Source organism: Gouania willdenowi, chromosome 13 (assembly GCF_900634775.1).
Source record: "Gouania willdenowi chromosome 13, fGouWil2.1, whole genome shotgun sequence".
Lineage (NCBI taxonomy): Eukaryota > Metazoa > Chordata > Actinopteri > Blenniiformes > Gobiesocidae > Gouania > Gouania willdenowi.
In genome coordinates, this window is record NC_041056.1 from 25,646,382 (window position 1) to 25,663,157 (window position 16,776).

The 16,776-nt window shown below is 37.3% G+C and overlaps 1 protein-coding gene across 7 annotated transcripts in view; it reads right to left on the reverse strand.

Moving 5' to 3' along the window:
* kirrel3b (kirre like nephrin family adhesion molecule 3b) overlaps nucleotides 1-16,776 on the reverse strand; it is a 193,413-nt gene that overhangs the window by 19,143 nt on the left and 157,494 nt on the right. For all 7 annotated transcript variants that reach the window (XM_028465175.1, XM_028465173.1, XM_028465170.1 and 4 more), the window contains exons 8-10: nucleotides 9,606-9,754; nucleotides 9,349-9,476; nucleotides 7,966-8,092 (exon numbers count right to left, since the gene is read on the reverse strand). In XM_028465175.1, coding sequence (XP_028320976.1) covers nucleotides 7,966-8,092; nucleotides 9,349-9,476; nucleotides 9,606-9,754 — 404 coding nt within the window. The remainder of the gene's footprint in view (nucleotides 1-7,965; nucleotides 8,093-9,348; nucleotides 9,477-9,605; nucleotides 9,755-16,776) is intronic.

Genomic DNA, 16,776 nt, shown 5'->3' on the forward strand with positions numbered 1-16,776 from the left:
CTAATATAAAGAGAAGTTGTCACACGTAACCCAGTACTGTCACTCAGGAGTCGGGAGAAGTCGAAGTCTGAATGTCAAGTTTAAAGAGTGCAAACAAAAGATAGATAATAGAAACATCAACAATAGAAACACACAATTTAGCAGAGTAAATGAACAGATTAAAAGTACTCACGTTGATGAAATTGAGTTGCTCTCATGGGTACTAGAGTATATTTCTAAATCGGTCATTTTACTTTACTTAAGTTTTAAAATAAGTAATTAGTTACATTTTCACACCAAACCATTACTAAGTAAATTATTATTTTATTTTTTTGTTTTAGAATGATCAACGGACATTGTGAAACAAAAAAAAATGAAATGACCAAACAACAATCAGTTGCATCACATCATAGCCAGACAACCAGATTAAACGTATTGAGTCAGTGCATACATTTTGACATACTTAATGCCTGGAAATTTTGTTTATTTTTATTTGAATTCATTGGTATTTTTTTTTTTTTTTTTTTTTAAATAATTGTAGATTTTGACAAACCTTTTATTCTAAACAGATGCCTTTGTGGAAAATAACTTAATTGTCAATGGTCCAGTTGTGCAAGATTTTGTCATTTTCGTTTTAACTTTAAACATGAAATGTTTACTGTATGCAAGGGAACATTGGCAAGATTTATTACCAAAAATACATGAGGGGGGTTAAAGTAACTAGTAACTTTTACTTTGAGTACTATTTAATTGAGCTACTTTTGTACTTGAGTATTTCATGTACGATTTACTTGTACTTGAGTACATTTTCAATAAAGCAACCGTACTTCTACTTGAGTAGGAAATATCAGTACTCTACACTTCTGCAAATTGGCTATTTTTAAATTTTACAAATATATCTTATTCATCTACATCTCTACTGTGTTACCCATGTTCAAGGCTCAATGGGGTACACCTTGGGCTTCACAATTACAGATAAACACGCATTTACTTTGAAATTTACATCTAAAGAAAAGAATCCAATAAATTTACAGTACATGCTCTAGGACGAAACCCATTCACTTCCTGAACACATGCTGGATTTCAGCTGTTTGTGTCTAATCTTTTCATGGTAATAGACAAAAGCAAGGCTCCTGATTGACTGCTCTCACAATCGGGTTGACCTTTAAAAATTAGGAAAGCCGCAGAAAAAAACTGAAACTCAATGATCCTGACACAATCAGACAGATTCGAAACCATCGCAATCAGCATAATTGTGTCACTTTCCTGTATAGATTACCAAAAAACAACAAACAAGTGATATTTCCATCATAACATGCAATGCCTGCTAACTTTTCTGGCTGTATTCCTTAGATTTTTGTCCCTTTATTAATATACAGTGCTAATTATGTACAAAATTATTCAGCAATACACTTTCTTTTGTGTTCCCTCCCCATTAAACAGCTTGGCTATTACAGAGAATTTGGCACAAACTGGAGCCAAGAAAGATCTCGATGGCACCCTTTTTTCTTAATAGGAAGAAAGTCTTAAAATCAAATGTTGTCTCTTGTGATGGTTAAGGTTAAGGGTGTGGGTTTGAGGGGCAGGCAAGCGTGGCTGCTTCTTGATTAGTGAGACAACTCACATCCTTGCCGACTTCCCTCGAACTCCTGCACTCTGCCATCTCTCTGACGATACATAATTGCAGTTTATTACCTGTCTCTTATTAAAATGAATTAGCATTTTAATGAGACTTTGCCAGATGGTGTCTTGGTATGCTATTGTAGAATGCTGGAGGGCTGCTAGTGCTGCGTGTCGAATGGTGCAGACAACCTAAGAGGAATGTTTTGAACATGGCCTCTCCTTTGCCCGATTTGCCAAAATGCAAAATGGCATTAATAAAATGCAAATGAGCAATGCCCCATATGAGGAGGCACGTTTGATCTACAATGGTTAAAGTGTGGTTAAGAGATGAAACACAAATATATTATGGTTAGTATGAGCTCTGGCTGTCAATGTACAGCAAGATCAGTTGCTCGCAGGCTCCAAAGGGCTGGTGGTAGTGGCTGGGGAGGATCTAGTCTCTAGATCAGAGCTGCAAATGAGGAATATAATTAGATAGCTTTATCTCTGCGGCTCAGCCTGGGATGAAAGTTTGTGCTCATCTGCGTGTGTGTGTGTGTGTGTGTGTTTATGTGAGTGTGAAACAAGGTATGCTACCACCCTGTAATCAGAGCGCAAACACGTCAGTTTTTGTGAGGTGGGTGGCACTAGAACATGAATGCCAGCAGCAGGGGTGGTAATCAAAATGCTCGGTGCAATGTTTCACTCATTCATCCGAGGAGGTGTTAGCTCTGGAGTGGACATTGCAATCTGATTACACAATATTACTGTGAGTGTCAAAATGCCAGGACTTATGTTTGTTTTTAAAAAACTGAGGTGTTTGCTTTGAACAACAGCTTGACATTTCCTTCCTGCATCGGTGCAGCGCCTTTGATTCTTTTGTTTGATTTTTTTGTTTTGTGTGTTTATAGAGAGCAGAAAAAAAAAAAAAAACTGCTACAGGGCCTGGAAAACAAAGAGGAGCTGTCTGAATGGTTGGTGGGGGACAGCCATGACTCGAGGACAAACTATAACTGATGAGTTGTTTTTGGCACGAAATGTGTCAAAGCTACGACCAAGTGTTCCCTTTCAGTTGAAAAAATTGAAGAAAAAAAAGATTGATGACTACATGTAAAAGCTAAATACTCTTGTGACTTTGAAAAGCCCCACTTGGTTCAGAACTTTAAAAGTTATTTGATGTGAGTTTGAATGTTCTCCTTGAGCCCTCATGGGTTTTCTGATGGTTCTCTGGTTTCCCCCCACAAAGCAAAACCACATATATTAGACTAGTGAGATTTTCAGACTTGGCTATAGGAGTTTGTGACATTGATATAAACAGTATCACTGTGTATTGGAATTGTACTGTATCTCCGGTGAAGCCCATCTTGGCCCATAAGTCAGCTTTGGATAGATTATTGAAACAGCTGTGTGAAAATACTGTGAAAGAGAAGTAAGGCGTTTCTTTTTGTATGATACTATCGAACCGATTGCTAATAATGACTAATATCAGTAGTATAAGCTCGCCTGTGGAGACTCTTGACGAAGTGTTGCCTCATAGTTTGCGGTGAGGAGACTACCAGAGTGCTTGTAAACCAAAGGAAGTACAAGCCAATCAACAATCTCAGAGTACAATAATTCAATGAATTTACCGATTTCAAAAATGGTTAGATTTTTCTCCTAATTTCTAGCTATGAGAAAATTGTGTCATTTTATTCACTGAAATACAGGATTTAAGTAAGATGTAGTGCCTGTTTTAAGTTGGATCGACTTACTTGATTGTTTTAAAAACAATTGTCATGAATAAATGTAACATGTTTTACATAATATAAGTTAATGTATTTCTCTTATTTTTGACAAGAAATGATAACTAATGTTAAATCATTTTCAGCTTTGTTAATTGCACTACATAAACTAGATGATCTCTACAATCATGTGAGGTGTGAGGTAAAGAAATATTGGTATTGCCATCGGTTATCGGCCAAATGAGGTATTACATTTTGGCATATCGGACATCGTCCAAAAAAATCACTGGTTTTTACCTTCTTCCCAAAATTGTTTATTTTACTTCATTTACTTAGCAGCACAATGGCTGCTGCCTTAGACCAGGTATGCCTTGGGTTCAAGGTGTGTTATCTTGTCCGTTATCATGAGCCAGAGGAGGCGATTCTAGAATACCCAAGACAAAAGATCACCAGTCCATGATGGGGCAAACCAATGTCAGCTTCGTGGAGGAGCATTCGCGGGCCATGCCCCCCCAGCTGACCTACTGTGCCCCCCATACTCACACACACTCTTCCCACTACAGGGGGAGCTTTTTATTAATCAAAGATATCTGATTGGCTATCGCAACTGACTGCCCAGTCACTGACAGTGGATGGGAGTCTGCTCTATAGATATAATATACTGTGGTGTAATTGTTTTACATTCGTGCTATTGAACGTACCATAGTGCTGTTGTTAGGATCAACCAATAGAATGTGTATATGTCTATGGCCTGCTCTGTTGATTCATGTGACGTCACTCACATTGCTGCATTGCAACAAAGCGAAAGTGCAAAATTCAGATGGACGACAGGAAGTGAAACTTGAGAATCTGCCATCTGAAATAATCCAATTGTCCATGTTTTGTAGAGTTTACAGCTGCTCCAATTGTTCTAACCGAGAAAAGGAAAATACATTTTTTAGAAAATTGTCGTTCACAAAGGTGAGAAATGTAAAAAGCTCACAGAACAACGCCGTAAAAAGTGGGCGACTTAGAGCAGAATGTTTTTGTGCCCCCCGAAGTTTTCTTAATGCCCCCCATTTAATACCGCCTGGCGCCAACTCTTGGGCAAACACAAAGATACAGATGACAGGCACATAATATGAAGTTCAACCAATCTGGTGTATCTGGATCCCAAAAATACTGATGCATGTAAAGGACCTATTATTTTAGGTGTCAGTAAATCAATTCACATTTCGTTTTCAATTTTCAGACTGTTATCCCAAATTCAACTGTGCTTGCTTGTCTGTACTATTTCTTCAATGCAAGTCAAAAAAGTCTTACTGCATTTATAAAGACCCCCTCAGTGTCTGCCTACATCATTAATGTGTGAGCCTTACTAAACTTTATAACAAACCCTCAAAACCCGTTTGAAGCTTTTTTTTTTTTTTTTTTTAAAGAAGGGTTTTAGAAATAAATTAAAGATATATTTTTTTTTCATATACAAAATATATTTTCCCAGTATAGCAGCCAGGGGTTGTTTAAAAAGTGCACACAGTGATAAAGCTAGTTCAAAGTCCTTCAGATCATATCGTACTCTGCCTAAATTTAGCCGGTCAGATAAAATGTGCTGCAGCTCAAATGCAGTTTTCCCCCTCATTAATTTGCCCTTTTCTTTTACAAACGATGCCAGTGCCAGTTTAAAGGAGGCTGTAATGCTAATAAAGCAGGCGCATAAAGACCGTCTCGAAAGACGAAATGGTGTAAAAAAAATCTATGAAATGTGAACGCTCTGTGGGATGTTTGGGGATTCTCTTGCCCTCCTTCCCCTTTACGGTGGTAATGGCTTTTTCCCCCGTAGGCTGGCCAAGCACTGAAAATGTGTCATTATACAAATTACTTTGCCCAAAGACACACAAAAGCTCACAAACACATCTGACTCTCTACTCAGACACGGTGATACAATACTTATTATGTGTTGCATGAACTAGTTTTCACATTTAACGCAAAATCTTTCAAGCATGTATGACAACTTGGGTGGTGGAAAAACATACATATTGTATGCAAAATAAATAATAGCATGTATTAAAGTGCAAAACCATCTGAGCGTGTCACAATTCGGTGGCCACTTACATAGTATGGAAAAGCCTCCCTTTCTGAAAATTTTTTCACTAAAATACACAATTTGTATCCATTAGCGACTTAAATACAAACAGCCTCCCCTGCTAGCTGTTTGATTATAATTAAATTACATTTCTCCCTAGGGAAAGCAAAACTCTTATGTTGATGTGGGAAGACGCAGTGGGATCCAGTGACACAAAGCGGCAGAGAGGGTGACGCAGAGGAAGAGACAAGTTATAAACACATGTAATTTAAATGATGGCATCAAAGAACCAGGGGATAACTGCAGGGAACCCTAACAGCCAGGAGTCAAATTGTGCTGCAAACAGCATCACATTTTGACTCCCTTGCATTAGCATGGCATTAGTTCCTGCTTTTATTAAATTAATTCTGATGATTTTATTATTTAATTGCTATTATGATCCATCAATGACCCAAACGTACTTAAGGAATCATGCATAAAACCTGATCCGAGTTAATGAAGGTCGTGGATATTGTTAATTTTGTTTGTCATAGTTTAAAATAAATAAATAAATAAATTAAAAAAAAAATATATATATATACATTTTTCTTAACTAAAAAAATGAAAACTATAATTTTTTTTCACACAGGAAAAAATTCAATCAGACATCATGTGATGCATTATCCATCTTTGTGTTTTTACAAAGATTAATACCATCCCATATGAGGTTGATCAATAGTAAATACATTTTAGTTAATGAATAGTTAATAATAATTAACTAAGTTAATTTTGTTGACTAAAAAATTGGTAATAGTTTTCGTCAGCTGCATTATTTTAAGTGACAATAACTAGACTATGACTATATAAAAAAAAAAAATATATACATATATATATATATATATAACTACAATTTTGTCACATGGGACGGAATCCAATCAGAACTTCTGTGATCATGTGGTCTGATGCATTATCATACCAAATCTGTTTGTGTCTATTTACAAACATTAAAACCATCCCAATTCAGGTTGATCAATGGTACATTAATCTCCAAATGTTACGTCATTTGAAACTAGACTATAACTGAAATAGTCCTAATAATCACAGTTTGACTAAAACTCAGTTACATTATAGTCTAAGGACAATGACTAAAACTAAATTAAAATGTGCTGTCAAAATTAACACACAATCATTGAGTGAATTTTAAATCCCACCATTCTACCCAGAATGCACCATGGCCTGTTGGATAGAATAGGCTTCAGGAATCCATGCAATTCTGTACACGATGATGGCAATGATTAATAACGTGCGTAAAACATGATTGAAGATTGCCCATGCATCACAAAAAAAGATGTGTTTGGATTATTCAGAAGCGTAAATTGAAAAAAGGCTTCAGAGACCGAGGTGAAAGGGAATTATTTCCTGCTGCGCCTAAAATAAGGACTTTTTCTTAGCTTTGCCGCGTGTTTGAAACGTTTTCTGAAATGTGTTGTCATTAAAATGAATCAATTTGTCTTTCTTTCCCACATAGTGTCATATTTAACAACCATATGTTCCCCCCCAGTCAACAGACCATACAACAATGTATTTTCTTTAAAATGTAAAGCTGCAGAATAAATGCTATTGTAGGTTGGTTTCAAAAGACTGAGAGCCAATGGAGTTAGTCATGAATTCACATGTTCTGCTTGATTATATGTGAACAGCACGCTGTGGATGATGACGCTCTTTGCAGTTCATAGAGAGCCATAGTTCTGATCAAAGGATGGTAGGGGGACCGCTGTCCCATTCTTTCTGATATGTAAAGCTAGAGCCTGGATTTAGAAAAGCATATTTTTTTGACACACTGTTTGAAACTTGATGTATCTCCATCCTAGAATCAGCACAAGCATTGCTTACGGGCAAACTCTTGTTGGTTTTCTAAATAAATGATGATACACTACAACAACATCTTGCCAGCATCGTAAACCTCATTCTTGGGTGTTTGTTTTCTTCCCTTTTTTCAATTCCGAGCAGGTTTCTTTCTGATGGACACATTGGGAAAATAAGAAACATGTAAATCCCACAACTAAGAACCTCTGCCACATTGAAGCATGCTTCATGAATATCAAGCACTGATAATGAAGTCATTTGTTTGAGAGTTGCCAGGTCTCCCACCAAGGCTGGTATTCATTAGTCAGTCAGTGCCTCGGAAAAGCCAGCTTCCCGGTGACTCACGCAGAATTTAATTAGCATTTAAGTACATTTCACCTGCTTATGAAATGTGTGACCACATCTTGAAAAGACAAAAATCTACATTTATGTGCTTTCATATTTGAAGCCTTCACAATAATGATAGCCAATGAGACAGCTGGGTTTTCACCACAATACCTTTGTAGAGGAATTTAATTTACATTCTTTTGTGCCTTGACGCTAGGCTCTGAGGGAAGGCATGTGTTTTGATATTATGCCTGTGTTGTAAAATTACAATGCCTGGAAGAAAAGGGTATGTTAAATAAACAAGAAAGCACTGAGGGACCGTCAATTGGACTGTAGTGCTTATGTAAAACCAAAAGACAGCACAATGCTAACAACCGTGACTGCATCAGGATCAGTTTAGGAAACAAAGAGATCAATGGCCCTACTCACCATTGACGGTGAGAGAGACCTCTTTCTCCCCAGCTCCAACACGAGGCACCACAGCACGGCACACATACTTCCCAGCATCCTCTTGCCTCACAGATTTCAGCGTTAGGATGTTCTCATTGCTAAGAACCTGTGACACAGGAATCAGAGATCATCAAAATGTAAAAGTACCTTTGCATCAGTAATGGTAACAAGAAAGCTAGGAGGGGAGAAAACCAGACCACTATATGAACCATCCAATGCCTTAAAGGGCACCTCTTTTCAATTATTAAAATCCAATTTAGGATGTGAGCTTAGAGAAATAAGGCTTTGGCATCTGATGTTGACAAAGGCAAAGGTGGAATGAGTGCGAATTATTGCATCAAGTCTACAAAACTTGTGTGAGAACAGGTCACAGAGAGGCTGGGATGCCAATGGCTGCCATCCATCCATCTATCCATCCATTCATCCATCCATCCATCCATCCATCCATCCATCCATCCATCTTCCGAAACGCTTGTTCCTGTTTTCAGGGTAGCAGTCTGCTGGTGCCTATCTTCAGCACTCAATGGGCGTTAGGCGGGGGTAGTCATTTGTATCAGTTAAACCTCAAAAGCAGTTACTGTGGCATTCTGCTTCACTTCTTTTTCAAAGACCACATTAAATCCATAGATTAATTGAAATTATATGGATTACGGTTCGTATAAGTCTTTTGGACTTCTTGTTTGATGAGCGTCTGCAGCTTAAGCAGCAGCTCAAACCAAGCCTGCCTCATAAACATACTATTATTTACCGTATGTTAGTGACCATTAGTCGAGTCTAAAGCCTAAAGGTGAATTTGTTATCTGTAACCAAACTGTTTGCATCTTTAGTAGCCTGTCTGTATTTTGAAAAGATTCAACATCTGCTTGGTGAGTGTGACAGCCTTAGGCTAGAGGCCAAAGATGAATTGTACCACTTGTTTTTAATAATAACAGACAAACAAAATATCCCAGATGATCCCATTAATATACAATTTTATAATATGGACTAGTACTAAATGGTTGAATTTAGTTTTCTTTTTTCAGCAATTTAGAGACTCCAATCAACCTAACAGTCATGTTTTAAGCCAGAGTACCCGGAGGAAACCCACAAAGCACAGGGAGAACATGTACAGTAAACTCCACATAGAAAGGATCCAAGTCTCCATCCCAGGACTTAAAAACCAGGACCTTCTTGCTGTGAGGCACACATGCTATAAGCCATTGTGCACCCAATGGCTGCAAAACTTTGAAATTAAATTTATATATATATATATTTTTTTTATTTTTTTTTTTTTATTTATTATTATTATTTTTTTAAACCTTGTCCTTGTCACCCTAAGATGGTAAAAGAATGATTCATAACTTCACAAAGCTCAGTACTTACCACACCTGACCCCCTCTTCATCCACACAATGGTAAGAGAAGGGTTTCCTGTCCAGGCACAGTTGAACACAGCATCCGATCCAAGGTCGACCTGCAAGGACTGAGGCTCTGCTGCCATTCGAGGACCAACTGTAGAAAGAAACGACAACCACTGTCCATAACACATCCTCTAAATTGATTTTTTCTTCAATCTGTGTATTCCCTGCAACATAATGATCTTCTTTTTGACACTGGAAAGCTAAATGCACATCGACTCACAATAGACGTCCACGTTGCGGCTGATGTTGGTGCTCCCAAGAGGGTTGGTGACCTCACAGGAGACTGGTTCTGTAAAGAAGGAGTGATCTACCATCACCTCATAAGTGTCTCCTGTAACATCCTTGATGATACTCGCTCCTTTGGCCCATCTGGTGCGAGAATTAGAAAGAAGCACAAAAGGGAGAGAGGAAGAGGAAAATGAAGAACAAGATGCAAATGCTTGAAGAGGTTGTTTTCACCGTCCCTTATGCCAATGGTGTACTTTTATGTGAATAAATCATAATTCTGGGGCAGGTTGACGGTGCTGGCTTCAGAAAAAATAAAAAATAAAATTTGTGGCAACCTTCCATGCTGTGACATGCTCGCTGACAACTCAGAGCAGACAGCACGTTCCTCATTATGGCAGACAGTGAGTGTAGCACAGAGTGCCAGCTAAGAAAAACAAATCACAGGATGACAAATGGGTAGCTCCCCCACCTTTGAAGACATTGTTTGGCACATATTGTATTAAACACAACAGCTGAAAATTAATTTGACACGAGAGCACATAAAAAAACATCTGTTTGTGTTGGTGAATGATGGACCCATGTGACAATGATGCAGAGCTTCTCCGTGAGTGAAGGAGGGACTTTTTATCACGACAGCAGCAGTTCATGCTGCATGGCGTGGATGGCTTTCTCACACTACTGCTGCTGCTGCTGCTGCTGCTGCTGCTGCTGCTACTGCTGCTGCTACTGCTGCTGCTACTGCTACTGCTGCTGCACACATGGATAAAATTAAAGCAAAAGTGTCTTTGGATCTGTCAAACCTTTTTAGGAGAATTTAAATGGTGCTTTAGGACCAATAGTGCATCACTTTCACTGCTATCAGACACAAAAGATTTGTGGCCGCATGATAGTGTGACGGACAGAGACAATGACAACGGCAACAACGCTTGTCCACATTTTATATTCAAGGCAGGAGGGTTTCACAGGATGGGAAATGCATTTGTTTTTAATGACTATAGCTGGCCCCATGCAAGACTGATTTGCTATCATTTAAATGAAAACAGATTACTCTATTCAATCATGAATGAAGTGAGGAGATATCTAGAAGAGCTTCGTATTTTTTTCCTCTTTTGCTCTTGTTTATATTAAAGCCATAGATCTATTTAAAGGAACAGAGCGGAAATCTACCTTCAAATTCTATTTCCTCAAAATGTTGTAATCAAGGCAAATTGTCCTTTTTGTACGCCTGAATGAGAAAAAAGTTGAGATTCATCTTATTTACCATCCAAAATGATCTTAACAGAATAAATCAAACACATTCACATTCAGAGGTATAAAGAGTACTGATCTATAAAACTCAGGTAGAAGTACTGTTACTTGATTGAAATTATACTCAAGTAGAAGTAAGTCATACATAGAATAGTACAAGTAAAACGTAGCTCAATTAAATAGTACTCAAAGTAAAAGTTACTAGTTACTTTCACTTCCACAGTTCTTATTTTTTGAAATGAATCTTGTCACGGTTCCCTTGCATACAGTAAACATCTCATGTATAAACTTAAAAAGGAAGAGACCAAATATTGCACAATAGGAACTTTTTTTTCTTTTCCCACAAAGACATCTGTATAAAAGAAAAGGCTTGTATAAAATATTATTTATTTTTTAAATAAAATAACACCAATGAATTAAATTCAAAATAAATAAAAAAATTCTCAGACTCTAAGTAAAGCTAAATTTATGAACTAAAACTAAGAAATTAACCTCCATTCAATGCTGTTTTGGCGCTGTGCATTATGTTTAATCTGATTGGTCGGCTATTATATGATGCATTTGATTGTTGTCTGGTTATTTCATTTTTTTGTAATTTCACATCGTCTGTTGTTCATTTTAAAACCAAAAATAATAATTTAATCAGTAATGGTTGGGTGTAGAAATGTACCAAATTACATTACTTCTTTTAAAACGTACTTAAGTACAAGTAAAATAACTGATTTAGAAATATATTTTTTTTTTTTTTTAAAAAAAAAAGATTTAGAAATATACTAAAAAAAACCACAAGTATCAATAACAGCAACTCAATTACAGTAACTTGAGTACTGGTAATACATTACTTTCACCTCTGTTCACATTTATGAATGTAATATTTATTGAACTTACACCAACATAAACACAGGCAAACACCGTATTATGATTATGATCATATGCATGATGGTGGTTATGATAATGACAATGACAAAAAAGTAGATTCTGAATTAGAGAATTGCAATAATCAATTGTATAATGGTAAAAACAACCCAAACTAAACTACATTATCGTCATAATTATCATCATCATCGTTGTTGTCGTATTTTAGACTTTCACTTAACTGAGAATATGGACCATATGTCAAAATGTTTCTTTTTGTTGGTTTAATGAGTACCCAGGGCATATGTTTCCTATTTTTATGTTGATAAAAGCTCATGTTACCTTTTAATTTGACTCTGCAGTGAACAGGGAATCCACAAATATTTGAAAGTACCTGCAGGTAAAAGAATTGTGGACAGTATTAGAGCAGAGACAGAATGCAGCTGTCCACTGGGAGCATCACGGCTCCTTTGGTGTGCTGGGCATTATCCAACACTCATGTCTAAACATAGCTGGCCATGGCTAACACAAACACCTGTACTCCCTTAGGGAGGTCAGAGGAGCCAGGGCAAGCTTACTCAATAGCTGACTCACTTTACGCTGTTACATCCTATTCAGGGACTCAATTCACAGACAAGTAGTGTGAATCCCATATGCTTGAGTGTCTCTGCAAATGTGTCTGTGCTTGGATGCAGGGCATGTGTGTTTATATGGATGTTCAAAGGTGCGTAAGCTAACACTGTTAAATAGATAAAAGGTCTGCCGTTAATGGAAGCAGGGGATGAAAGGGACACGGAGGAAGAAAGAAGAGTTTTGTATTGACTGAAAGTGATTAGGGCAATAATGGAGTAACAATTAAATTAGGAAGGTATCAGTGCCATCAGCATCAGGACGCCCAGTAAATCAGGCCCTACGGTTATTATCAGCATGGTTAAGCACAGCACAGCACAGCACAGCAAGGCACTGTTCTGCTTTCCATGCATATTCAAGGTGGTGACTTCAATAAATTCACAAGTTCAGTGGTCGCAGTTATTTTTGACGAATACATAAATTGCTGAAGTGTTTTATTATAGCGCAATAAAAAAATGTGTTCTACACATATAAGCCTCAGTGCCAATGTTGGACATGCTAGGTTGATCACAGCTACTTATGGGGGTTGACTGGTTGAAGTTTTTGGTCTATTGCTATTATTATTATTATTATTATTATTATTATTATTATTATTATTATTATTATTATTATTATTATTATTATTATTATTATTATTATATCTATGTCTTTTAGGAGTTTTTTTTTCAAATCAAAGATAGACATTAAAGCTGATATCCGGAGTTTCTGAGGAATCTATGTTTATGTATGATTCTTTATGAAATGCGAAAAAAAATACCTAACTAGTCTTTTACTATGTCTACTTCTGGTGGTCATTCATATACATTCATGTATTCAAGTCTTGCCTTCGTCCTATAGACATTATACAAATGGAAACGAGCGGCATGATCGCCCAGCCAATAGGCTTTGACTTCCTGTTTTTGAAACTGTCAATCAAAGTGAATGCAGAACTGTGCACGGATAGAATGTCGCGCGTCACAACAGCAAACAGGCAAATATGATTTTGGCTCTTATCTGATCCATAGACCTATATCAATGCGATTCGATGCAACCTTGTTATGTTCTGCGGTGCACGTGCAGAAAAGTAGAGGCGTGGCTTCTGGTAGATTGGCAGAGGCAGGGGGAAGAAGTGAAGCCGTTTAGGGCGGGACATCGAAACCGGATAGCAGCTTTAAGCCATGGAAAATTCCATTAAATTGTGGATGGTATCCAGATCAATTAACTGATTCTGGATCAAATTAAAAAATTGCTATCTTTCAATATTCGTAAAATTTAAAAAATTCTAATCTCTATTCCTAATGAATTCATCTTTATGGAATTTGACTCGTTACAGTATGTTGGGTTGGTTCCTCAATTACCACACTGAGTTTCATCCGAATTGAATCCATATTGCGTATTTCATTGCAACTTCAAAAAAACAGGGGTGTCCCTGTCCATATAATATATTTGGACTTACCGTATTGTTATTAATGGGGAAATACATTTCTTACAAGCCTTTAAAGTTTGAATGATCATTGTACAATGATCTAGATCAGTGATGCAGATAAATGAAAATATCTGGTAAAGAGGACACAGCTTTGCAGAGGTCTGCGTTCCCTGAGTGTTTTTGTTTAATATTCAAACAACAATTAGGTCAACAGCATGATTTAAAAACCATGTTTTTTTAACAACTCAACTACACATTAATGAAGACAACTTAATAATATACATCTGTAATAAAAAAGGTTTATAATAAAAAATTAAGAGTGAAAATTGGTAACAATGAGATTCCTTCAAGCGTCCTAATCAGCTATGGTCATTTTAACACCTTTGGAAATAAGAACAAGAGAAAAGAATCCACCAACAGTAATGAGGACATAAATAACGGCACACATAGCATGTTATTTGATGTGCAATGCTGAGGTAGGGTCTCTGTCGTCTGTGTGTGTACTTGTATGTGCAGATGAGGAAGTTGATTTGCTTTGGTTGTTTTTCTTCCTCATCTCTCAGGTGGGTTCTTGTTTGGATGTGAGAAAACCCTCTGTGTCTTCATCAGATGGCAGCTGACTTATTTGCCAGTTAGCCCTATTCCCATTACAAGTCCTAATGAAGATGTTCAAACGCATTTCTCTCGCCTCCATTTCTGAGTCCCGAATTGTGCCAATTGTCTGAACGCAGAAATAATCCAATGCTTCCTGTTATTACTTCATTTGGTGTCACTTTTCCAAACCTCTATCCTCACTCCCAAAGCACTTCCCACCATCAATGAACTGGGATTTAACAGGAGTTTAGGTATTACTTCCATTCATGTTTATGTCTCTACTCAGGTTTACTGAACCAGTGTGTTGATTCAAATGGGTTAAAGGCATCAGGGGACACTGTCCCTCTGGCTTGGGTCACCACTACGTCTGATTGTGTCATAAGTGTCCATTGAACCAGAGGATGGCTGAGTGGCACAGTGCATACGGGGAATGGATGGGTCATATAGGGATGGAAAAGAGACCATTCGTCTTAAAACTACTCTGGCCTGGTGCTGTATCTGATCATGGGTCGACAGTGTATTAGCCCTGAGTGATGGCCACACATTGGTTGACCAGCTCCCTACTCGCCACATGTGACAGTGTATCAGGGCCTTTTCCTGGTCACAATCCCTCAATTGCCACGGTTACATTATGTTTTTTAATTGGGAATTAATTATTCAGAATATTTTTTTTATTCATTAAAGTGTTCTGCTTTGTGTTTACATGGAAATAGTAATTCAAAGTGAGGTTTACATGGAAAACAGGTTTATTCAATTTTATTCATTTCGGCTTTAGGTCTGGGGGTTGGGAAGGGTTCTGATTGGACATATTCGTGTCTATCTGGAAAAAAAAAACACAACAAACCGTTTTTTTTTTAGCTACAACATAGAAGACAACAAATTAAGAACTGTTGTTACTTTTATTTTGATTGTACCTTTGAAACAGCAGCTCGACGATAACATACTTTCACTTTTCGCATTTCACTTTCATCTGCTAAGCAGAAGAAAGGAGAAAAAGTACAGAAGAAGGGAGGCAGATAACCGTACTTTTGGCCAAAGCCAGTGGTTATTGCAATGATTGCTCTACCTCCACTCTACAGTGGAGCTTAGTGAAGCTCTGTGTCGTGGTGCAAGGTTTCATTTCCCCGATGTAGTCCATTTTGTTTACCGATGTCTGTGTGTGTGCAATAACTCTGTGTGTTTGCGTGAATGTCCGCATGTTTATTCTTCTGTCCATCTACTCTTTTATATTATATCCATGTCTTCTAAAGCTCCTATTAAATAAATAGTCTCGGCTCAAGTCCAGGGGGCCATCTTGGATTGTCATCACGACAGGATGATCATGCGCAGAATGATCGGAATTAACTCAAAGCGGAATTAAATATTTACAAGATTGAGAAGCTATTTAATTCGGAATTAAAATCGGTCACCTAACTCAGATTGAAGTTTAATTCCGGATTACCATTTTCATTTTCAATTAAGTGTTACAAGGTAATTTTAAACATGGCTGATAACATATTAGAAGGCCAAAAAGTTTATGTATTGTTCTTTTTCATAAATGATGCATCTAGATAGGAGAAGATATAACTGTAAGGCTGGCAAATCTAACAAGTTTGAAGTATAAAAACCTATTTGTTGAACTACATTGCATTTCAAAAGCTATGGCACATTGTGTCAATAACAGAGAGCCGGACAGCAAAGAGACCACGACAGAGACAGGAAAAATATCAACAAGTTCAAAAGCTGTGTTCTCAGTCTTTTTTGGCTACTACCACGACAACATTTCATTCTGTACTTTGTCAAACCAACAGAAAAATCCACCTCAGCTGTCATTGCATTTTAGCTCTTGATACCCTGGGGAGAACTCTTGATTCCAGCATTGATCCAGTCCCATAATAAGGGAGGTGAAATCCCTTTGCAGGCGAAATAGACGTTCTGTCTCTGCTGTGCACCGACACAATCAAATACAAACCTTGTTTTCCCACAATATCACTACCCTTCCACCCCTTTTCTTTTTCAAAAGGCCAGGATCCATCAAAAAGGCAACATCTCTTTTCATTCTTTTTTTTTTTTTTTTTTTTTTTTTTTTTTTCCCACCTGTGAGTGTGTTGTACATCCGTTTCATTTCCCAGTACTATTACAAGATTCTGAGCCAGCCAATTCCCTCAGCTATTGATTTCACTCCATTTATTGTTGCTAGGTTTTATAAACCCCAACATAGAAAGCCACGGCTGCACAAAAAACCCATTTAGATTTGCAATTGTGGTGAGTTATACAAGGCATAATGACATTAATTCATGTCCAGAATCTTTTAAGAATTTTAAAGGGCATCAATCAGAGAAAGTGTCACTTAAAGACTCCAACAATGCCTTTGGTCGCGAGATCACTTTTAAATACAAGACACTGTATCGCCATTGTAAATATTGATACACACAACCAACAAAAAACAGGC